This window comes from Nerophis ophidion, linkage group LG01, assembly GCF_033978795.1.
Source record: "Nerophis ophidion isolate RoL-2023_Sa linkage group LG01, RoL_Noph_v1.0, whole genome shotgun sequence".
NCBI classification, from domain to species: domain Eukaryota; kingdom Metazoa; phylum Chordata; class Actinopteri; order Syngnathiformes; family Syngnathidae; genus Nerophis; species Nerophis ophidion.
Genome location: NC_084611.1, coordinates 6,831,710 through 6,856,831, shown reverse-complemented (window position 1 = coordinate 6,856,831; position 25,122 = coordinate 6,831,710). Strand labels below are relative to the sequence as shown.

Sequence of the window (25,122 nt, the reverse complement as noted above, 5' to 3'; positions counted from 1 at the left end):
TAAGATGATTTTTTTAGAGTTTTGATGACATGTTTTAAATATGTTAAAATCCAATCCGCACTTTATTAGAATATATAGCAAATTGGACCAAGCTATATGTCTAACAAAGACAAATCATTATTTCTTCTAGATTTTCCAGAACAAAAATTTTTAAAAGAAATTCTTTGAAATAAGATATAAATTTGATTCTACAGATTTTCTAGATCTACCAGAATATTTTTTTTTTAATTATAATCATAATAAGTTTGAAGAAATATTTCACAAGTATTTTTCGTCCAAAAAGCAGAAGCTAAAATGAAGAATTAAATTAAAATGTATTTATTATTCTTTACAATAAAAATAAAAAAACTTGAACATTGATTTAAATTGTCAGGAAAGAAGAGGAACGAATTTGAAAGGTAAAAAAGTATATGTGTTTAAAAATCCTAAAATCCTTTTTAAGGTTGTATTTTTTCTCTGAAATTGTTTTTCTGAAAGTTATAAGAAGAAAGTAAAAAATAAATGAATTTATTTAAACAAGTGAAGACCAAGTCTTTAACATAGTTTCTTTGGATTTTCCAATTCTATTTGAGTTTTGTCTCGCTTAGAATTAAAAATGTCGAGCAAAGCGAGACCAGCTTGCTACTAAATAAATACAATTTAAAAAATAGCGGCAGCTCACTGGTAAGTGCTGCTATTGGAGCTATTTTTAGAACAAGCCAGCGGGCAAATAATCTGGTCCTTATGGGCACCGTGTTGGTGACCCCTGGTCTATAATATCATCAAAAGGTTCAGAGAACCTGGAGAAGTCACTGCACATAACATTGAATGCGGTATTCCATCAAAAACTGACATCAGTGTGTAAAGGATATCACCACATGGACTCAGGAATACTTCAGAAAACCACTGTCAGTCACTGCAGTTGTAAGTGCAGTCTGTAAGTGCAAGTTAAAACTGTACTATGCACCGCAAAAGCCATTTATCAACAACACCCAGAAACACAGCAAAAGCCATTTATAAAAAACACCCAGAAACGCCGCCGGCTTCACTGGACCGAGCCCATCTAAGATGGATTGATGCAAAGTAGAAAAGTGCTCTGAGGTCTGACAAGTCCACATTTCAAATTGGCTTTGGAAACATTGGACGTCAAAGAAAGAGGAAAAGAACCATCCGGATTGTTCTTGGCGCAAAGTTGAAAAGCCATCATCTGTGATGGTATGGGGGTGTATTAGTGACCAAGGCATGGGTAACTTACACATGTGTGATGGTATGGGGGTGTATTAGTGAACAAGACATGACTAACTTACACATGTGTGATGGTATGGGTGTGTATTAGTGAACAAGACATGGGTAACTTACACATGTGTGATGGTATGGGGGTGTATTAGTGCCCAAGGCATGGGTAACTTACACATGTGTGATGGTATGGGGGTGTATTAGTGAACAAGGCATGGGTAACTTACACATGTGTGATGGTATGGGGGTGTATTAGTGCCCAAGGCATGGGTAACTTACACATGTGTGATGGTATGGGGGTGTATTAGTGCCCAAGACATGGGTAACTTACACATGTGTGATGGTATGGGGGTGTATTAGTGAACAAGACATGGGTAACTTACACATGTGTGATGGTATGGGGGTGTATTAGTGACCAAGACATGGGTAACTTACACATGTGTGATGGTATGGGGGTGTATTAGTGAACAAGACATGGGTAACTTACACATGTGTGATGGTATGGGTGTGTATTAGTGAACAAGACATGGGTAACTTACACATGTGTGATGGTATGGGGGTGTATTAGTGAACAAGACATGGGTAACTTACACATGTGTGATGGTATGGGTGTGTATTAGTGAACAAGACATGGGTAACTTACACATGTGTGATGGTATGGGGGTGTATTAGTGAACAAGACATGGGTAACTTACACATGTGTGATGGTATGGGGGTGTATTAGTGAACAAGACATGGGTAACTTACACATGTGTGATGGTATGGGGGTGTATTAGTGCCCAAGACATGGGTAACTTACACATGTGTGATGGTATGGGGGTGTATTAGTGAACAAGACATGGGTAACTTACACATGTGTGATGGTATGGGGGTGTATTAGTGCCCAAGACATGGGTAACTTACACATGTGTGATGGTATGGGGGTGTATTAGTGCCCAAGACATGGGTAACTTACACATGTGTGATGGTATGGGGGTGTATTAGTGCCCAAGACATGGGTAACTTACACATGTGTGATGGTATGGGGGTGTATTAGTGCCCAAGGCATGGGTAACTTACACATGTGTGATGGTATGGGGGTGTATTAGTGCCCAAGACATGGGTAACTTACACATGTGTGATGGTATGGGGGTGCATTAGTGCCCAAGGCATGGGTAACTTACACATCTGTGATGGTATGGGGGTGCATTAGTGCCCAAGACATGGGTAACTTACACATGTGTGATGGTATGGGGGTGCATTAGTGCCCAAGGCATGGGTAACTTACACATCTGTGAAGGCACCATTAATGCTGAAAGCTACATACAGGTTTTGGAGCAACATACGTTGCCATCCAAGCAACGTTATCATGGACGCCCCTGCTTATTTCAGCAAGACAATGCCAAGCCACGTGTTATAACAGCATGGCTTTAACTTATGAGAGTAGTATGTGTGTTTGTGAGAATGTCAACGTGTTGTTGAGTGACTTCAGTGAGTGAGCGGGCGAGTAAAGAGAGAGCAGCAGGAGCAAAGGTGCTAATACTAATCACCACATCTGGCGAGAGTAGCGTATGTGTGTGTGTGCACCTTTAAGAGTAATAGTATGTGGGGTGAGTGACGTGAGTAACATTAGGTTATATTAGATAGTACTTTATTGATCCCCGAGGGGAAATGAGATTGTCAGCACAATCCCATTCAAGATCAGACAAAACATTACAAGGAGGCAGAAAAAGGATCGCTGATGAGTGAGTCAGATAGTCCAGTGCCTCTTTCAATAAAAAGGTGAGAAACAGGTATATGTAGGGGGAGAGTAAAAAATATTCATTCAAAGGCTGGACTCCAGGGCAGAGGTCCAGACTGAGGTCAAGGGGGGAAAAACCCCATAGCCATAGCACACATAAAGACATTAATCAACAAAACTGGCGACAGAGGGGAGGGTGAGGGGCCACGAAGGCCAGTTGCTGCTGTGTGTGTGTGTGTGTGTGTGTGTGTGTGTGTGTGTGTGTGTGTGTGTGTGTGTGTGTGTGTGTGTGTGTGTGTGTGTGTGTGTGTGTGTGTGTGTGTGTGTGTGTGTGTGTGTGTGTGTGTGTGTGTGTGTGTGTGTGTGTGTGTGTGTGTGTTCAGAGTGAGTTGTTGTGTCTATAGGCCCTGAGTCGCTCTGCAGGCAGTGCAAGCAAAGTTTAACTCCCGGGTGTTGTTGAGGAGGGAGGGAGGGTAGTCAGAGTGTCCCTCGCTGAGGTGTCCTTCAGGGATGTTTCCCCAACAGCCTTTTTTCTGTTTTTGAGCAGCGTCAAGGCCATGCTAGGGAGTCAGATTGTAGATTAGGAATGTTGTTTTCCAAGCGAGCAGACATTTTCATGGCCTGTCTGCTCTAATCGTCCATGTCAGCTCTCAATCCAGTTTTTTCCAATCCACAAAGCCTCTCTATGATGTCATCCATCTTGTGATTTAGTTCAGAAATGGCCACAGTCTGTGATCCCACAGCTCGACCCAGGCCTTCCATTGCCAGGGACAGCCTTTGTAAGTGAGTGGGCGAGTAAGGAGAGGTAGTGGTAGCATGTGCAGGAGTGTTAATAGCATGCTGGATGTCCGCTTGTGCCCTGTGGAAATAATAAATAAGGTGACCAAGTTGTAACTAATCGACGGCCTCGACCTTCCAACCAGAGAGTGGAGCTTTATGGACCCAGTGTTACCCCCGACAAAACATGGGCCCTGGAGGGAAGGTCTGCCCTACGCTCCTCGACCACGGTCTGGGAGCCCACAAACAGGAAAGGTGTAAAGCAACCCTTGCAGAGCGGCGGCTCCCTGTTTAAAGTGTCACCTTTATTGTTAGTTTAGAAGCCCAAATACCTCCATATTGCACTTCACACACCCTCTTTATTAACCAGTAGAATTGTCCTTTGTTGCCTTTCTTCCTCTCCACGATGTTATTGCTTGTATGCACTTTGTGTGTGCGTTTTGACACACTCAACATCATGCGCCTCGGCTCTGTAGTCACCACCGCACAGCAGCATTCAGATGAAAGAACGGTACCAGTACTATTCAAACGTGGTATAGTACTGATTTCAATTAATTAGTACCAGGATGCTTTATTAGTAGCAGTATACTGTACAACACTACTACACACACATACAGTACATAGAAGAAAATGTGTTTTTGTTGTTTGTGTCTTGCAGACGTCCAGCAGCTGATGGGTAATCCAGAAGAAGTTTCCCCTCAGTCAGGGGGGAGCTCCACTTTGAAGCAGGAGACTCCACAACCACCCTGCATTAAAAAGGAAGAGGAGGAACTCTGCATCACTCAGGAGGGAGAGTGTCTTCTAGGACGAGAGGAACCTGATTACACCAAGTTTCCACTGACTGTTGTCTCTGTGAAGACTGAAGATGATGAAGAGAAACCACAAGTAGACAACCTCTTAGCTCCACTATCAGATAGTGAGGCTGAAGATGAGGTTGAAGAACCTTTGAGCAGCGATAAAGACTGTGAAGGTGACATGAGGACTCACACTGACAACAAACACTCTGAATGCTCTTCAAAGAAGAGAGGTGAAACATGTTTGAGCTGCTCAGTTTGTGCTGAAAGTTTTACTAACAAGAGCAAATTGACTCGACACATGAGAACACACACAGGAGATAAACCATTCAATTGTTCAGTTTGTGCTAAAAGATTTTCTGTTAAGTGGTATTTGACTGAACACATGAGAACACACACTGGTGAAAAACCATTTAGTTGTTCAGTTTGTGGCAAAAGCTTTTCTAAAAAGAGCAATTTGACTAAACACATGAGAACACACACAGGTGAAAAACCATTTAGTTGTTCAGTTTGTGGCAAAAGCTTTTCTCAAAATTCCTTTTTGACTGAACACATGAGAGGACACACAAGTGCAAAACCATTTAATTGTTCAGTTTGTGACAAAAGCTTTTCTCGAAATAGGTCTTTGACTGTACACATGAGAACACACACAGGTGAAAAAACAATTATGTGTTCAGTTTGTGGTAAAAGCCTTCCTCTAAATTGCCGTTTGACTCAACACATGAGAACACACACAGGTGAAAAACCATTTAATTGTTCAATTTGTGGCAAAAGCTTTTCTCAAAATAGCGATTTGACTCAACACCGAAGAACACATACGGGTGAAAAACCATTTAATTGTTCAGCTTGTGGCGAAAGCTTTTCTCGAAATTGCCGTTTGTCTCAACACATGAGAACACACACAGGTGAAAAACCATTTGGCTGTTCGTTTTGTGGTGAACACTTTTCTATCAAGAACCGTTTGACTGAACACATTAGAACACACACAGGTGAAAAACCATTTAGTTGTTCAGTGTGCTGTAAAAGGTTCCCACATAAAGCAGACGCAGTAAAACACATGAGAACACACAAGGGAAAATAAGCAATTAGCTGTTTAGTTTGTGGTATGTTGCTCATATGTGGCGACATCCACCCTACCCAGGACCTCCTCACTGCTTCTTTCACAAATATCTGAGGTATGAACGTTGAGAGGAAAAAGGTTATTCTCTTTACTTTCACAAAATGTACAGAAAAGAAACAAAACTGTGGTCCCTCAACCAGGTACGGACTGAAGCGTGGGTTACCTGCACCGTTACACCTCTAGTAAACACAATTATAGACATGAACAAATTGACAGTTGTCAGCTGTGAGCATATATTACCTCCATCAAACATGGCGGAAATGTCTGTTACAAGATACTGTGCTAGTAAATAGTAGGGATGCAACTGTACTTGCTGTTATCCTGCACGGGAAAATCTGACTTTAATTTGGTTTTTAAAGTGATGTTAATCAGGATCAGGTGGTATGCAATAAATATTCTTGATAATTTTTTTGCCATATCGCCCAGCCTTATTCCATCAGCATTTCAGCTCAGTTTCAGCATTTGGGCAGTTTCTACAGAAATGAGTTATGTTCATACTTTGCATTTTTTGTGTAGCACTTGCAGTAGTGCTAATTGCTTGATCTGCCTATCACACAGCTTGTAAAATTTCTATCTCATCCTCCTTATGTTCAGGCTCAAAAATATAAGGTTTTGGATCATAAATTGTCCCAAAGTCTTCTTTGATGGCACTCATGAAGTCTGCCTTTATTAATAATAGTTGGTGGTGTTGTTGAAGGAAATAGCAAGCGCTGTGAGGCGTATGTGAAAAAAATTTGCCGCCGTTTGCTTCAAATGAGGAAAATACATTAATATTACATGTTATTATGAATGTGTAATTACATAACATATATACATAAGTTTGTATATAAAAAGTTGTTGGAAGCTTTTGTATATTTTTTATAGGCAAAATAGAGCGCGTCCCCATTACCTACATTGTCAGCTGACTTTTGCTAGTGTTTATTTATGAGTTAGAATCAGTGATGGGCAGTAGTGCACAACAAGTAGCGACGCTATGTAGCTTAACTACAGTTCCCAGTAGCGTGGTGTTAGTCTCGCTCCTTTTTGAACCCACAGTGATTCCTGTAGCTTAGCTTTTCTTCGACCCATGTAGTGACGTAGCGTCCATCAAACGCTACAAAGAAAATTTTCTCCTCACACTGATTGATGTGCAAATCAGAGACATATGAACAATTAACCCCCAACACCCACAACCCAATCCCCACCTCATTCGACATTCAGGCATAACAGGTTCGAGATGAGTTTGTGAAGTGTAAAATTCAGCTGTTTTTTAAAATGAAAGAAACTGCTGTTGTAAATGTGTCCACTGGATGTCGCAATAGTAATTCTGTTAGGCAAGCAAATGACGCCCAAGTATGTCAAGCAAGAGGTAAATGGTAATTGGGTTATACTTGTATGGTGCTTTTCTACCTTCAAGGTACTCAAAGCGCTTTGACACTATTTCCACATTCACACATTCACACATACATTCACACACTGATGGCTGGAGCTGCCATTCAAGGCCCTAACCATGACCCATCAGGAGCAAGGGTAAAGTATCTTGCTCGAGGACACAACAGACGTGACAAGGTTGGTAGAAGTTGAGGATTGAACCAGGAACCCACAGCTTGCTGGCACGGCCACTCTACCAACCCAGCCCTGCTGTGCTGTAAGCAAGTAGCTTATACCGGGGCGAGTAAGTATACCAGGCAAGAGGAACACGGTAAAGCGGGGCTGTGACTCCTCCCCCTCCACCCAACGTAAAAGAGGAGTAAAATAAGCAATCAGTAACCCCACTTCAAATGCAGCCTTAACAAAGCGCTGCGGGAAACCCTGAGTTTAGATTGTGTTATGATGTTTGTAATGGGGAAAGACGTTAATGTGTCTTGTTTTCATGTTTGCATTTAAGATAGTTGACATTTGTTAACTGGTGATTAGTGATGTTAAGTGCCTAAGATGGTAGTTATTGATTAGCAGTGCGATGAGGGCTTTCTGCTGGTGAGTGATTAGCACTACAGTTAGAGCCACCTATCGCCAGGTAGAAATGAGCAGTTTCACCAACATTTTGATGTGAAACCATATTACTAACTGTCTGCTGTTTTACAGGATTCATGGAAGTTTATTGTCATAGCAGCACACGATACACATGAGATGGCACACAATTTAGTAGCAGGTGAACAATAGGATTGGTCCTGGTGGAGATCTACACTCTTAGTGCTTTTCTTCTTTATTCAGAGTCATGATTGGACTTTCTAAAGGTTTTTAACTGAAACAACTAAGTGGGTTGAAAAATAGTTGTGTGTTTCTTGTAGTGTTTAAAATGTATGATTTTTTTCTTAGATGTATGCCCTTTTTCTGGTTTAAACAACAGCCATCGAAAATGTGAACGTGCTTGTGTGTGTGTATATATATATACTTTATATATATATATATATATATATACTTTATATATATATATATATATATATATATATATATATATATATATATATATATATATATATATATATATATAAAGTAGTTGTAGATTTTTTAATGTTTGATACTTTTGCCAACCATTGTTTTACAAAACAATGAAATTGCCTGTATTTTGAAAAACAACTGTTGTGGAGTAGGAAACGGAAGTTGCTGACGTCGAGCGCATGCGCAAATGTACTTGGAGCCAAGCAAGAAGACGAAGACCGCATGCCATGTTTTTTCGGAGATTCTTCGATCTTAAAGTCATGTGATTCACAGCAAATATAGCAACACTTATCTCAATTCCTATTTCCCAAAGCCACGAAACGTGCATTGAGTTTGGAGCGATATCTGAAGTGAAGATTGAAGACGTGATAGAAGATGGACGACTACTGCTATGCTAAGATGGTGACGTCATGTCAAAGAGAACATTCCAGCAAATCACCAACGGAGATAAAGACAGAAGATGAAGGTGAGTGACTTGACGTTGTGTCATTTGAAATCTGTTTGAATACAAGCCCTTAAAATGTGAAATGAGCCGACCTTGTTGAAGAATGTAAAGAAAGAGCCGCCATGATTGTTAGCTTGAAGAAGGCAGTGGAGTTCACATCAGAGGAGATGAAAGAATGCAAAAGTCACATGAAGAAAGTGGAAGAGCAAAATGAGTAATGATGTGAAAGAAGAGATGTTGTGGAAGAGTAAGAGATGTGCAGTGTGTGAAGAGAAGACTGGACCACATGTCTACATCAGTGTGTGAAGAGAAGACTGGACCACATGTCTACATCAGTGTGTGAAGAGAAGACTGGACCACATGTCTACATCAGTGTGTGAAGAGAAGACTGGACCACATGTCTACATCAGTGTGTGAAGAGAAGACTGGACCACATGTCTACATCAGTGTGTGAAGAGAAGACTGGACCACATGTCTACATCAGTGTGTGAAGAGAAGACTGGACCACATGTCTACATCAGTGTGTGAAGAGAAGACTGGACCACATGTCTACATCAGTGTGTGAAGAGAAGACTGGACCACATGTCTACATCAGTGTGTGAAGAGAAGACTGGACCACATGTCTACATCAGTGTGTGAAGAGAAGACTGGACCACATGTCTACATCAGTGTGTGAAGAGAAGACTGGACCACATGTCTACATCAGTGTGTGAAGAGAAGACTGGACCACATGTCTACATCAGTGTGTGAAGAGAAGACTGGACCACATGTCTACATCAGTGTGTGAAGAGAAGACTGGACCACATGTCTACATCAGTGTGTGAAGAGAAGACTGGACCACATGTCTACATCAGTGTGTGAAGAGAAGACTGGACCACATGTCTACATCAGTGTGTGAAGAGAAGACTGGACCACATGTCTACATCAGTGTGTGAAGAGAAGACTGGACCACATGTCTACATCAGTGTGTGAAGAGAAGACTGGACCACATGTCTACATCAGTGTGTGAAGAGAAGACTGGACCACATGTCTACATCAGTGTGTGAAGAGAAGACTGGACCACATGTCTACATCAGTGTGTGAAGAGAAGACTGGACCACATGTCTACATCAGTGTGTGAAGAGAAGACTGGACCACATGTCTACATCAACCTGCAGAGGATTGCAGCTCATAAAGAACAAGAAAATACAAAATGTATGCTGAGTTCAAACTGTAATAGTAAAATAAGCTTTGTTATACTGTAAAGTTCAAATTTAAATGATAATAAAAATGAGTTAAGTAACAAATATCTGAGCCTCTTTAAATATATTTGTATTTATTTATAGTTCTAATCTTCTTGTTTTTCAAAAAAAAAAGTAGTATTGAATTCCTTTGGTGGTGGTTTGGTATGATATGTTTTAATAACAGATAGTTTATGTTAAAAATGTGTCTGAAACTAAAAAAAAGCCCCACTTTCACGAGGAAGTGACACGAATATTCAAGAAACGGAATTCAGAAAAACGTAAACAGAAAACCGGAAGTAGATTTGCTTTTCATATTGCTATAGTCATTTTAATTTATTGTTAGTATGATTTTTATTTTACGTGTAATTTATTTGTTACTAATGTATATCTGGTTGTTTTTTTAGATCATATTTAAAATTGAGTTTTGGTGGTACTGTTTTTACGTTTTCAAATTAATAAAAAAATTTAGCTCTTTATCGTGATTCCAAAATCCCTCAAAATAATTGTGTTTATTATGTTTTGCCGTAATTGTCCAGCCCCAGGCGAGGTATTGGCAAGGACTTCATAATAAACTATGTATCACACTACTTGAGTCACGATACAATAGTCTATTGTGATATTGTGACATGGACTTTTATTGCCATTTTTACAAAGTCACTGAAAATTTCAAAAAACTACCTAAAATTAATTTTGTATAAATGTGTACTTGATGACAGTTATTATTTATTGGACAAACTGTGTAAAAAACAAAGTAAATAAAATAATCATTGCAATTGTACAGAAAGTGAATCCAATTTCTTGCATTTAATACCTAAATAAAAGTCCTCTACTTTTTAACTACAGACTTCTTTGAGATAGATATTATCTTTTTTAGTGTTGCGATGTACAAACCCCGTTTCCATATGAGTTTGGAAATGGTGTTAGATGTAAATATAAACAGAATACAATGATTTGCAAATAATTTTCAAGCCATATTCAGTTGAATATGCTACAAAGACAACATATTTGATTTTCAAACTGATAAACTTTTTTTTTTTTTTCAAATTGTAATTAATTTTAGAATTTGATGCCAGCAACATGTGACAAAGAAGTTGGGAAAGGTGGCAATAAATACTTATAAAGTTGAGGAATGCTCATCAAACACTTATATGGAACATCCCACAGGTGTGCAGGCTAATTGGGAACAGGTGGGTGCCATGATTGGCTATAAAAGCAGCTTCCATGAAATGCTAAGTAATTCACAAACAAGGATGGGGTGAGGGTCACCACTTTGTAAGCAAATTGTCGAACAGTTTTAGAACAACATTTCTCAACGAGCTATTGCAAGGAATTTAGGGATTTTACCATCTACGGTCCATAAAATCATCAAAAGGTTCAGAGAATCTGGAGAAAACACTGCACGTAAGCGATGATATTACAGACTTTTAAACCCTCAGGCGGTACTGCATCAACAACCGAAATCAGTGTGTAAAGGATATCACCACATGGGCTCTGGAACACTTCATAAAACCACTGTCAGTAACTACAGTTGGTCGCTACATCTGTAAGTGCAAGTTAAAACTCTACTATGCAAAGCCAAACCCATTTATCAACAATATCCTGAAATGCCGCCGGCTTGGCTGGGCCCGAGCTCACCTAAAATGGACTGATGTAAAGTGGAAAAGTGTTCTGTGGTCTGACGAGTCCACATTTCAAATTATATTTGGAAACAGAGGACATGGTGTCCTCTAGAACAAAGAGCAAAAGAAGCATCCTGATTGTTCTTGGTGCAAAGTTGAAAAGCCAGCATGTGTGATGGTATGGGGGTGTATTAGTGCCCAAGGCATGGGTAACTTACACATGTGTGATGGTATGGGGGTGTATTAGTGAACAAGACATGGGTAACTTACACATGTGTGATGGTATGGGGGTGTATTAGTGCCCAAGGCATGGGTAACTTACACATGTGTGATGGTATGGGGGTGTATTAGTGAACAAGACATGGGTAACTTACACATGTGTGATGGTATGGGGGTGTATTAGTGACCAAGGCATGGGTAACTTACACATGTGTGATGGTATGGGGGTGTATTAGTGCCCAAGACATGGGTAACTTACACATGTGTGATGGTATGGGGGTGTATTAGTGAACAAGACATGGGTAACTTACACATGTGTGATGGTATGGGGGTGTATTAGTGCCCAAGGCATGGGTAACTTACACATGTGTGATGGTATGGGGGTGTATTAGTGCCCAAGGCATGGGTAACTTACACATGTGTGATGGTATGGGGGTGTATTAGTGAACAAGACATGGGTAACTTACACATGTGTGATGGTATGGGGGTGTATTAGTGAACAAGACATGGGTAACTTACACATCTGTGATGGTATGGGGGTGTATTAGTGACCAAGACATGGGTAACTTACACATGTGTGATGGTATGGGGGTGTATTAGTGAACAAGACATGGGTAACTTACACATGTGTGATGGTATGGGGGTGTATTAGTGCCCAAGACATGGGTAACTTACACATGTGTGATGGTATGGGGGTGTATTAGTGAACAAGACATGGGTAACTTACACATGTGTGATGGTATGGGGGTGTATTAGTGAACAAGACATGGGTAACTTACACATGTGTGATGGTATGGGGGTGTATTAGTGAACAAGACATGGGTAACTTACACATGTGTGATGGTATGGGGGTGTATTAGTGCCCAAGACATGGGTAACTTACACATGTGTGATGGTATGGGGGTGTATTAGTGACCAAGGCATGGGTAACTTACACATGTGTGATGGTATGGGGGTGTATTAGTGACCAAGACATGGGTAACTTACACATGTGTGATGGTATGGGGGTGTATTAGTGACCAAGACATGGGTAACTTACACATCTGTGAAGGCACCATTAAGGCTGAAAGGTACATACAGGTTTTGGAGCAACATATGTTGTTCCATCCAAGCAACGTTATCATGGACGCCCCTGCTTATTTCAGCAAGACAATGCCAAGCCACGTGTTATAACAGCGTGGATTTAACTTATGAGAGTAGTATGTGTGTTTGTGAGAATGTCAACGTGTTGTTGAGTGACTTCAGTGAGTGAGCGGGCGAGTAAAGAGAGAGCAGCAGGAGCAAAGGTGCTAATACTAATCACCACATCTGGCGAGAGTAGCGTATGTGTGTGTGTGCACCTTTAAGAGTAATAGTATGTGGGGTGAGTGACGTGAGTAACATTAGGTTATATTAGATAGTACTTTATTGATCCCCGAGGGGAAATGAGATTGTCAGCACAATCCCATTCAAGATCAGACAAAACATTACAAGGAGGCAGAAAAAGGATCGCTGATGAGTGAGTCAGATAGTCCAGTGCCCCTTTCAATAAAAAGGTGAGAAACAGGTATATGTAGGGGGAGAGTAAAAAATATTCATTCAAAGGCTGGACTCCAGGGCGGGGGTCAAGACTGAGGTCAAGGAAAAAAATGTCATAGCCATAGCACACATAAAGACATTAATGTATAAACCTGGTGACAGAGGGGAGGGTGAGGGGCCACGAAGGCCAGTCACTGCTGTGTGTGTGTGTGTGTGTGTGTGTGTGTGTGTGTGTGTGTGTGTGTGTGTGTGTGTGTGTGTGTGTGTGTGTGTGTGTGTGTGTGTGTGTGTGTGTGTGTGTTCAGAGTGAGTTGTTGTGTCTGCAGGCAGTGCAAGCAAAGTTCAACTCCCGGGTGTTGTTGAGGAGGGAGGGAGGGTAGTCAGAGTGTCCCTCGCTGAGGTGTCCTTCAGGGATGTTTCCCAACAGCCTTTCTTCTGTTTTTGAGCTGCGTCAAGGCCATGCTAGGGAGTCAGATTGTAGATTAGGAATGTTATTTTCCAAGAGAACAGACATTTTCATGGCCTGTCTGCTCTAATCATCCATGTCAGCTCTCAATCCAAATTTTCCAATCCAGCAAGCCTCTCTATGATGTCATCCATCTTGTGATTTAGTTCAGAAATGGCCACAGTCTGTGATCCCACAGCTCGACCCAGGCCTTCCATTGCCAGGGACAGCATAGCTCGGTTGGTAGAGTGGCCGTGCCAGCAACTTGAGGGTTGCAGGTTCGATCGCCACTTCCGCCATCCTAGTCACTGCCGTTGTGTCCTTGGGCAAGACACTTTACCCACCTGCTCCCAGTGCCACCCACACTGGTTTAAATGTAAAAAAAATTAGATATTGGGTTTCACTATGTAAAGCGCTTTGAGTCACTAGAGAAAAAGCGCTATATAAATATAATTCACTTCACACTTCACTTGTAAGTGAGTGGGCGAGTAAGGAGAGGTAGTGGTAGCATGTGCAGGAGTGTTAATAGCATGCTGGATGTCCGCTTGTGCCCTGTGGAATTAATAAAAAAAGTGAGCAAGTTGTAACTAATCGACGGCCTCGTCCTTCCGAACAAAGAGCGGAGCTTTATGGACCCAGTGTTACCCCCGACAAAACATGGGCCCTGGAGGGAAGTTCTCCCCTGCGCTCCTCGACCACGGTCTGGGAGCCCACAAACAGGAAAGGTGTAAAGCAACCCTTGCAGAGCGGCGGCTCCCTGTTTAAAGTGTCACCTTTATTGTTAGTTTAGAAGCCCAAATACCTCCATATTGCACTTCACACACCCTCTTTATTAACCAGTAGAATTGTCCTTTGTTGCCTTTCTTCCTCTCCACGATGTTATTGCTTGTATGCACTTTGTGTGTGCGTTTTGACACACTCAACATCATGCACCTCGGCTCTGTAGTCACCGCCACACAGCAGCATTCAGATGAAAGAACGGTACCGGTACTTTTCAAACGTGGTATAGTACTGATTTCAATTGATTAGTGCCACGATACTTTATTAGTAGCAGTATACTGTACAACCCTACTACACACACATACAGTACATAGAAGAAAATGTGTTTTTGTTGTTTGTGTCTTGCAGACGTCCAGCAGCTGATCTTTAATCCAGAAGAAGTTTCCCCTCAGTCAGGGGGGAGCTCCACTTTGAAGCAGGAGACTCCACAACCACCCTGCATTAAAAAGGAAGAGGAGGAACTCTGCATCACTCAGAAGGGAGAGTGTCTTCTAGGACGAGAGGAAGCTGATTACACCAAGTTGCAACTGACTCTTGTCTCTGTGAAGACTGAAGATGACGAAAAGAAACCACAAGTAGACAACCTCTTAGCTCCACTATCAGATAGTGAGGCTGAAGACGAGCTTGAAGAACCTTTGAGCAGCGATACAGACTGTGAAGGTGACATGAGGACTCACACTGACAACAAACACTCTGAATGCTCTTCAAAGAAGAGAGGTAAAACATGTTTGAGCTGCTCAGTTTGTGCTGAAAGTTTTACTAACAAGAGCAATTTGACTCGACACATGAGAACACACACAGGTGAAAAACCATTCAATTGTTCAGTTTGTGCTAAAAGATTTTCTGTTAAGTGGTATTTGACTGAACACATGAGAACACACACTGGTGAAAAACCATTTAGTTGTTCAGTTTGCGGCAAAAGTTTTACTCAAAAGAGCAATTTGACTAAACACATGAGAACACACACTGGTGAAAAACCATTTAGTTGTTCAGTTTGTGGCAAAAGCTTTTCGCAAAATTGCTTTTTGACTGAACACATTAGAACACACACAAGTGAAAAACCATTTAATTGTTCAGTTTGTGACAAAAGCTTTTCTCGAAATAGGTCTTTGACTGTACACATGAGAACACACACAGGGGAAAAAACAATTATGTGTTCAGTTTGTGGTAAAAGCCTTCCTCTAAATTGCCGTTTGACTCAACACATGAGAACACACACAGGTGAAAAACCATTTAATTGTTCAATTTGTGGCAAAAGCTTTTCTCAAAATAGCGATTTGACTCAACACCGAAGAACACACACGGGTGAAAAACCATTTAATTGTTCAGCTTGTGGCGAAAACTTTTCTCGAAATTGCCGTTTGTCTCAACACATGAGAACACACACAGGTGAAAAACCATTTTGCTGTTCGATTTGTGGTGAAAACTTTTCTATTAAGAACCGTTTGACTGAACACATTAGAACACACACTGGTGAAAAACCATTTAGTTGTTCAGTGTGCTGCAAAAGGTTCACACATAATGCAGACGCAGTAAAACATATAAGAACACACAAGGGGAAATAAACAATTAGCTGTTTAGTTTGTGGTATGTTGCTCATATGTGGCGACATCCACCCTACCCAGGACCTCCTCACTGCTTCTTTCACAAATATCTGAGGTATGAACAATTAGAGAAAAAAGATTGTTCTCTTTACCTCCACACAATAACCCTAACCAGAAAATACACAAAACTGTGGTCCTAAAACCAAGTACGGACTGAAGCGTGGGTTACCTGTACCGTTAAACCTCTAGTAAACACAATTATAAATTTGAACAAAATGACAGTTGTCAGCTGTGAGCATATATTACCTCCATCAAACATGGCGGAAATGTCTGTTACAAGATACTGTGCTAGTAAATAGTAGGGATGCAACTGTACTCGCTGTTATCCTGCACGGGACAATCTGACTTTTTTTTTATTTTTATTTTTTTTAAGTGGTATTAATCAGGATTAGGTGGTATGCAATATATTATCTTTATATTTTTTTTTATTGCCATATTGCCCAGCCATATTCCATCAGCATTCCAGCTCAGTTTCAGCATTTGGGGAGTTTCTACAGAAATGAGTTATGTTCATACTTTGTATCTCTTGTGTAGCACTTGCAGTAGTGCTAATTGCTTGATCTGCTTGTCACTCAGCTTCTAAAACTTGTATCTCATCCTCTTTATATTCATGCTCAAAAATATAAGGTTCTGGATCATAATTTGTCCCAAAGTATTATTTGATGGCACTCATGAAGTCTGCCTTTATTAGTAATAGTTGGTGGTTTTGTTGAAGGAAATAGCGAGCGTTGTGATGCATCTGTGAAAAAAATGTGCCGCTGTTTGCTTAAAATGAAAAAAAACTTTTAAATACGTAAATATTACATGTTATTATAAATGTGCCTGTTATTACATGACATATATACTTAAGTGTGTACATAAAAAGTTTTTGGAAGCTTTTGAATATTTTTTTATTGGCGAAATAGAGTGCGTCCACATTACTACCTGCATTGTTAACTGACTTTTGCTAGTGTTTATTTAGGAGTTAGAATCGGTGATGGGCAGTAGTGCACAACAAGTAGCGACGCTATATACCTTAACTACAGTTCCCATTAGAGTGTCGTTAGTCTCGCTCCTTTTTGAACCCGCAGTGATTCCTGTAGTTTAGCTATTTTTTCGACCCATGTAGTGACGTAACGTCCATCAAACGCTACAAAGAGAGGAAATAGACAGCTAATCAAGGGCTGGGAAAAAAAGAAAAACATATTGCTATAATCATTTTAATGTATTATTACTGTGATTGTTATTTAATGTGTTATATTTATGTTACTAATGTATATCTGGTAGTTCTTTTAGATTATATGTAAAATTGAGTTTCGGTAGTACTGTTTTTACGTTTTTAAATAAATAAATAACTGTGTTCTTTATTTTGATTCCAAAATCAATCAAAAATAATTGTGATCATTATGTTTTGCCATAATTGTCCAGCGCTAGACAAGGTATCGGAAAGGACTTCATAATAAACTATGTATCACGACACCTGAGTCAACTGTGTAAGAACGTATCCTCCAATGTCAGCATATAGTCATTTTCTATATCGCACATAGACACACCTGCGATATATCGAGGGTATCGATATATCGCCAAGCCCTACACAATAGCAATAATTTTGCTTGGGGGGATTTTAAACCTGGCTATTACCTATTCCAACCATTCTGCAATGTTGTATGCTGACTATCTTTCCTCTAGTGGCATGGCGGTAAGGCAGATTGACTTCATGTTCCATTCCTCTTCAATGTAATGGCATGTATTGCCAAGGTGGCTACACTTGTCCACTTGTCACGTCAGTAGTGAGAGCAATTTTGCTCTGGTTGGCTTTTAGGTCAGTCTACACTGCTTGGAATGTCTGCTCGTACTTCCTCTCCATCACTTTGGTCAAACTGGTCCTTGAGGGAAGAGTGTAACCAGCTAATGCGGGGTTGTTTCTTTCTGAAATGAGAGAAACCATATAAGAAACGTTTATAGTAGCATCATACTTCATACATACCTAGTTGATTTATTTCATCATTTCTGACGTAAAAGGCAAATACGCCACCACATTTTAAAAAAAAAAGCTAAATTGAATAAATGGACATTGGGGATTCAGCATAAACCAATAATAACACAGAAATGTCACTCATCAGATCAGAACTGGATCAGATATTGTACACTGAATAATAAAGGATTCATTTTAGGCTGCCTCTGAATCACAGCATGAAATATTCCAGCACCTTCATAACGTTTAGTTACACTAAAGCATCGCTCAAATCTAAATATATTTATATAACTTTATTGGGCCCGGCTACATTGATCCATTATGAAACCAACCTGAGATGTTTCTGTCCCCTACGTTTATTTCCAAATTGGTAACCGTGCGTTTTCTCTCTCAAAACGGAGTCAAATCTGCCGGAGACACATTATCAGCCCTGCGTTGCAACAAAGGGATAACGTTAACCTTACTCACAAAAAAGAGCCGGTGTGCTGAACTGATGAATGCCTGTTGCCGCTCAAAACAACAAAGAAACTGAAGTCGTCGCACTCTCCAAAAAGTTCCCAACACTCTGAAAGTTAATACACAACAGTTGCTGCTGCGCTTCCTTAAAGAAAATGTCCTCGTTAACAAAAGATTAAAAACACACGACGAAGGTCACAAGGGATCAATGTACTCGGAATATGGATTTAAAAAATTCCGTACCGTGAGTTCCCTTCATCCATGGCTCCAACATGTTTCCTCTTCATGTGCTCCCAGCGCAATGTTGTACTTTCTTGCCAGGCGAGGTCCACGCTGCACATTTTGCAGGAAACGCTCGTCTTTGAAGTCTTTAAAGTAAAGTGTCCGCACACTTTTGAGGACTTAGGTCGTACACTTTTCTCCACAGAAGCAATAACCTCAAGATGTCTCTCCGCTGAACTGTCAGTACTGCTTTCCTCTGTCATTTTTTGAATGTTTCCAGGCACAAAGACTATACAAATGGGAGCTATTAACCTCCCTGCTTGGCACCCAGCATCAAGGGTTGGAATTGGGGGTTAAATCACCAAATATGATTCCCGGGCGCGGCCACCGCTGCTGCTCACTGCTCCCCCCACCTCCCAGGGGGTGATCAAGGGTGATGAGTCAAATGCAGAGCATAATTTTGCCACACTTAGTTTGTGTGACTATTATTGCTACTTTAACTTTAAAGGGGAACATTATCACAATCTCAAAAGGGGTAAAAACAATAAAAATCAGTTCCCAGTGGCTTGTTGTATTTTTTGAATTTGTTTTCAAAATTTTACCGGCCCCGGAATATCCCTAAATAAAGCTTTAAAGTGCCTTATTTTCGCTCTCTGCGAAGACACTGGCCATTTCCCTGTGACGTCACACAGTGCTGCCAATGTAAACAAACAATGGGAATACCACAGCAAGATATAGTGACATTAGCTTGGATTCAAACTCGGATTTCAGCGATTCAACAGATTACGCATGTATTGAAACAGATGGTTGGAGTATGAAAGTATTGAAGAAGAAACTGAAGCTATTGAGCGAATAGCTATTGACGCTATTCATAGCCATAGCATGGCCGAATAGCTGCGTTAGCATCGCCGGTAAAATGTGCGGACCAAACGATCAGGACTTTCACATTTTGTGATAATGGAGCAACTTAAATCCGTCGATTGGTAAGTGTTTTTTTCGCATTAAATGTGGGTGGAAGGAAACGTAATATAGTTGCAAATACATCTGCAGGTTATCCATACATCTCTGTTCCATGTCTGCTTTAGAACCGCCGGTAAATAGCATGTTAGCATTGATTAGTTGGCAGTCACGCCACGACCAAATATGTCTGATTAGCACATAAGTCAACATCAACAAAACTCACCTTTGTGATTTCGTTGACTTTATCATTGCAAATACATCTGCAGGTTATCCATACATCTCTGTGCCATGTCTGTCATCGCCGGTAAATAGCATGTTAGCATCGATGAGCGTAGCATGTTAGCATCAATTAGCTGGCAGTCACGCCGCAACCAAATATGTCTGATTAGCACATAAGTCAACAACAAAACTCACCTTTGTGATTTCATTGACTTTATCGTTGCAAATGCATCCGCAGGTTATCCATACATCTCTGTGCCATGTCTGCCATCGCCGGTAAAATGTGGAGACACTCTGGCACATTCAATGGGGGTCTGGCGGCAGACACTTTTGCATCTTCGGGCCAGTGGTGCAACTTGAATCCCTCCCTGTTAGTGTTGTTACACCCTCCGACAACACACCGACGAGACATGATGTCTCCAAGGTTCCAAAAAATAGTCGTAAAAACGGAAAATAATAGAGCTGAGACCCAATGTTTACAATGGGTTGAAAATGAAAATGGCGGCTGTATTACCTCGGCGACGTCACATTCTGACGTCATCGCCTCCAGAGTGATAAACAGAAAGGCGTTTAATTCGCCAAAATTCACCCATTTAGAGTTCGGAAATCGGTTCATAAAATATATGGTCTTTTTTCTGCACCATCAAGGTATATATTGACGCTTACATAGGTCTGCTGATAATGTTCCCCTTTAAAGGAGACGGTGTGGTCACGTGATCTGCACATGACACATCATTGGCTGGCTAACTCCCACGTCATTAGACGTAGCCGCAGCGCATGCTCAAAGCATAGATCCAACAAATTGGTGACTTAATTAATCGCCAACTATCTTTATAATCGATTTTAATCGATTTTAATCGATTAGTTGTTGCAGGTTGTAACTAATCGACGGCCTTGTCCTTCCGACCAAAGAGCGGAGTTGTTGTTGTTGTTGTTGTGTCTATAGGCCCGGAGTCGCTCTGCAGGCAGTGCAATCAAAGTTCAACTCCCGGGTGTTGTTGAGGAGGGAGGGAGGGTAGTCAGAGTGTCCCTCCTGAGGTGTCCTTCGGGGATGTTTCCCAACAGCCTTTTTTCTGTTTTTGAGCAGCGTCAAGGTCATCTGAGGGAGTCAGATTGTAGATTAGGAATGTTGTTTTCCACGCGAGCAGAAATTTTCATGGCCTGTCTGCTCTAATCGTCCATGTCAGCTCTCAATCCAATTTTTTCCAATCCAGCAAGCCTCTCTTTGATGTCATCCATCTTGTGATTTAGTTCAGAAATCGCCACAGTCTGTGATCCCACAGCTCGACCCAGGCCTTCCATTGCCAGGGACAGCCTTTGTAAGTGAGTGGGCGAGTAAGGAGAGGTAGTGGTAGCATGTGCAGGAGTGTTAATAGCATGGTGGATGTCCGCTTGTGCCCTGTGGAAATAATAAATAAAGTGAGCAAGTTGTAACTAATCGACGGCCTCGTCCTTCCGACCAAAAAGCGGAGCTTTATGGACCCAGTGTTACCCCCGACAAAACATGGACCCTGGAGGGAAGGTCTCCCCTGCGCTCCTCGACCACGGTCTGGGAGCCCACAAACAGTAAAGGTGTAAAGCAACCCTTGCAGAGCGGCGGCTCCCTGTTTAAAGTGTCACCTTTATTGTTAGTTTAGAAGCCCAAATACCTCCATATTGCACTTCACACACCCTCTTTATTAACCAGTAGAATTGTCCTTTGTTGCCTTTCTTCCTCTCCACGATGTTATTGCTTGTATGCACTTTGTGTGTGCGTTTTGACACACTCAACATCATGCGCCTCGGCTCTGTAGTCACCGCCACACAGCAGCATTCAGATGAAAGAACGGTACCCATACTTTTCGAAGGTGGTATAGTACCAATTTCAATTGATTAGTACCACGATACTTTATTAGTAGCAGTATACTGTACAACCCTACTACACACACATACAGTACATAGAACAAAGTGTGTTTTTGTTGTTTGTGTCTTGCAGACGTCCAGCAGCTGATGAGTAATCCAGAAGAAGTTTCCCCTCAGTCAGGGGGGAGCTCCACTTTGAAGCAGGAGACTCCACAACCACCCTGCATTAAAAAGGAAGAGGAGGAACTCTGCATCACTCAGGAGGGAGAGTGTCTTCTAGGACGAGAGGAAGCTGATTACACCAAGTTTCCACTGACTATTGTCTCTGTGAAGACTGAAGATGATGAAGAGAAACCACAAGTAGACAACCTCTTAGCTCCACTATCAGATAGTGAGGCTGAAGACGAGGTTGAAGAACCTTTGAGCAGCGATACAGACTGTGAAGGTGATATGAGGACTCACACTGACAACAAACACTCAGAATGCTCAACAAAGAAGAGAGGTAAAACATGTTTGAGCTGCTCAGTTTGTGCTAAAGTTTTTACTAAAATGTGCCATTTGACTCAACACATGAGAACACACTCAGGTGAAAAAACATTCAGTTGTTCAGTTTGTGGCAAAAGCTTTCCTCTAAATGTTCGTTTGACTGAACACATGAGAACACACACAAGTGAAAAAACAATTAGTTGTTCAGTTTGTTGCAAAAGCTTTTCTTGTACAAGCAATTTGACCAAACACATGAGAAGACACACAGGCGAAAAACCATTTAGTTGTTCAGTTTGTGGCAAAAGCTTTTCTGTTAAGAGCACTTTGATTGAACACAAGAGAACACACACAGGGGAAAAACCATTTAGTTGTTCAGTTTGTTGCAAAAGCTTTTCTCAAAATAGCCATTTGACTGTACACAAGAGAACACACACAGGAGAAAAAACATTCAACTGTTCAGTTTGTGGCAAAAGCTTTTTTGGTAAGAGCAATTTGACTGAACACATGAGAACTCACACAGGTGAAAAACCGTTTAGTTGTTCAGTTTGTTGCAAAAGCTTTTCTGGTAAGACCAATTTGGCAGGACACATGAGATCGCACACAGGTGAAAAACCATTTAGTTGTTCAGTTTGTGGCAAAAGCTTTTCTTTTAAGAGCACTTTGAATGAACACAAGAGAACACACACAGGGGGAAAAGCATTTAAGTGTTCAGTTTGTGGAAAAAGCTTTTCTGCTAAGAGCAATTCAACGAAACACATGAGAACACACACAGGTGAAAAGCCATGTAAGTGTTCAGTTTGTGGCAAAAGCTTTTCTAAAAACAGCCAATTGACTAGACACGTGACAACACACGCAGGTGACAAAGTATTTAATTAGTTATTTGTGATATGTACATTTTCATAATGTGCTTGTTCTATTTTGGGCCGAAATAAAATAAAGAAAACAATCTGAAGTTAGCTAAAATGAGTTTGACAGCCCTGCTGTAACCTGACTCATGTGAGCAGGTTACTGTATAAACACATTTTGTTATAAGTTATAAAAATGTGTTCAGTTCTCAGAGACACATCAGTAGTTGTCTGCTCTCTGTCCTGACCAAGAGTTTCGGTCGTCATACATCAAACAACTACTGAGGTTGTTGGTGCTTTGTCTCCCTGTTTTGTTCACTTTTTGACACTTTGGGATTTCAAATAAATGTTTGTAAACTGTTACCACTGCGTGCTTTACCATCCTTGATTTAAAGTCCGGTTTGCAGAGGTTACATTACATTCACCCGAGGCAGGGTGTGACAGACGCCAATCTGAGATTGAGTCAGGGTCTTGGCCTTTGGGTATGGGACAGACATGTGACTCTTTCCATACATCGGGGACACACCCCTGTTGGAAAGAGCAGTTGGCCAGATGTGTGATGACCGGTGCCAGGTCCTCTGCATGTTCTTTCAGCAGCCAGGTGGGAATGTCATCCGGCCCACTTGCTTTATGGGGTCCAGCCGAGTGAGGGTTAGCTTCATCTCACCTATGCTACAGATGTCGCTTGGGGTAGTTCTTGGTAGGGGATGACACAATAGGGTGTTGCTTTAGTCCATGACTCCGCAAAGAAGTTGTTCAGGGCTTCTGCAGCTGTGTCCTCTTCAACTTCTTGTATTTTGATTGTTCCATCAGTTGATGATTTAGCGCGTCCCAGTCCTTTATTTATAAAGTCCCACCACTCCTTGGGGTTCTTTTTCTTTAGGTTTTGCATTTCAATTTTATAATATCTAATCTTTGCCTTGCGTATAAAAGTCTTTGGACGGAGTTTCTGATTTTTCTCCATTTTCCCACTTTCCCCTATTTATTGTGGGCTTTTTGTCTTTTCTTTATAGCCTGTTTTATTTTCTCTGTCTTTCATGGTGCTTGTATATATCCATCCATTTTTCTACCGCTTATTCCCTTTGGGGTCGCGGGGGGGGGGGGGGTGGGGGGGGGGGGGGCGCTGGTGCCTATCTCAGCTAAAATCGGGCAGAATGCGGGGTACACCCTGGACAAGTCGCCACCTCATCGCAGGGCCAACACAGATGGACAGACAACATTCACACTCACATTCACACACTAGGGACCATTTAGTGTTGGGACCAATCAACCTATCCCCAGGTGCATGTCTTTGGAAGTGGGAGGGGCCTATCCCCAGGTGCATGTCTTTGGAAGTGGGAGGAAGCCGGAGTACCCGGAGGGAACCCACGCAGTCACGGGGAGAACATGCAAACTCCACACAGAAAGATCCCGAGCCTGGATTTGAACCCAGGACTGCAGGACCTTCATATTGTGAGGCAGACGCACTAACCCCTCTGCCACCGTGCTGCCCACAAGAACATACAGTGGGGTAAAAAAGTATTCAGTATATTCTTCTTCCTTCAAACACGACGAGTTGAGTTTATACCAAAAAGTTCTATTTTGGTTTCATCTGACCACATGAAATTCTCCCAAAGCCTCTGCTTTATCATCCATGTATCCATTTTGGTATAAGCTCAACTCAGCGTGTTTGAAGGAAGAACAATACTGAGTTGCATCCCAAGAACAAAGCGTTTATCCTTCAGGATGTTTGGCAAAGATCTTGCGTTCACAAGACGGAACCTGGCGGGGGCCAGCACGTCCAAGGGCGTAGCTAACCCAGGTCGGGCCCGACACACAGCCCACAGGTGGCGGGGGAGAGGAGCCACGAGGCGGGAAAGGAAGGCAGGAATCCGGCAAGGTGGAAAAGCTGACTGAGACGAAAATAGACGCAAACAACACAAAAACGAACGGAGCTGACGGCGAGAGACGGCAGGGCAAAGCATATACTGGCGCCATCTTCTGGAAACTCGGAAGTGACGCTATTCAAAGAGTAAAAGGTAAGTGTTGTTGTTTTTTTTAGTACCCAGCAAGCACAGTACAGTTAGAAGAACAACTGTGTTTTTATTACTATGTATTTGATAGGTGCCGTCTGAAATTCAACTATTTATTTTATTTACATATATAAGACAGGGACAGCGTGGCACAGTGGGAGAGTAGCCGTGCACAACCTGGGGGGCCCTGGTTCAAATCCCACCTAATACCAACCTCGTCACGTCC

The 25,122-nt window shown here is 41.5% G+C and overlaps 2 protein-coding genes across 5 annotated transcripts in view; both read left to right on the top strand.

Annotated features, from left to right (window-relative positions):
- Window positions 1-23,247, top strand: part of LOC133556441 (gastrula zinc finger protein XlCGF57.1-like) — a 101,174-nt gene extending 77,927 nt beyond the window's left edge. For 2 of the 4 annotated variants that reach the window (XM_061907437.1, XM_061908249.1), the window contains exons 2-3: window positions 14,645-15,013; window positions 21,687-23,247. In XM_061907437.1, coding sequence (XP_061763421.1) covers window positions 14,645-15,013; window positions 21,687-22,915 — 1,598 coding nt within the window. In that variant the 3' untranslated portion in view covers window positions 22,916-23,247. Of the gene's footprint in view, window positions 1-4,367; window positions 4,740-8,206; window positions 8,514-14,644; window positions 15,014-21,686 lie in introns of those variants that run through there. The other 2 variants (XM_061906770.1, XM_061909066.1) reach the window with 2 other exon arrangements.
- Window positions 1-25,122, top strand: part of LOC133553287 (zinc finger protein 239-like) — a 152,771-nt gene that overhangs the window by 93,290 nt on the left and 34,359 nt on the right. The gene's annotated exons all lie outside the window — the stretch shown is intronic.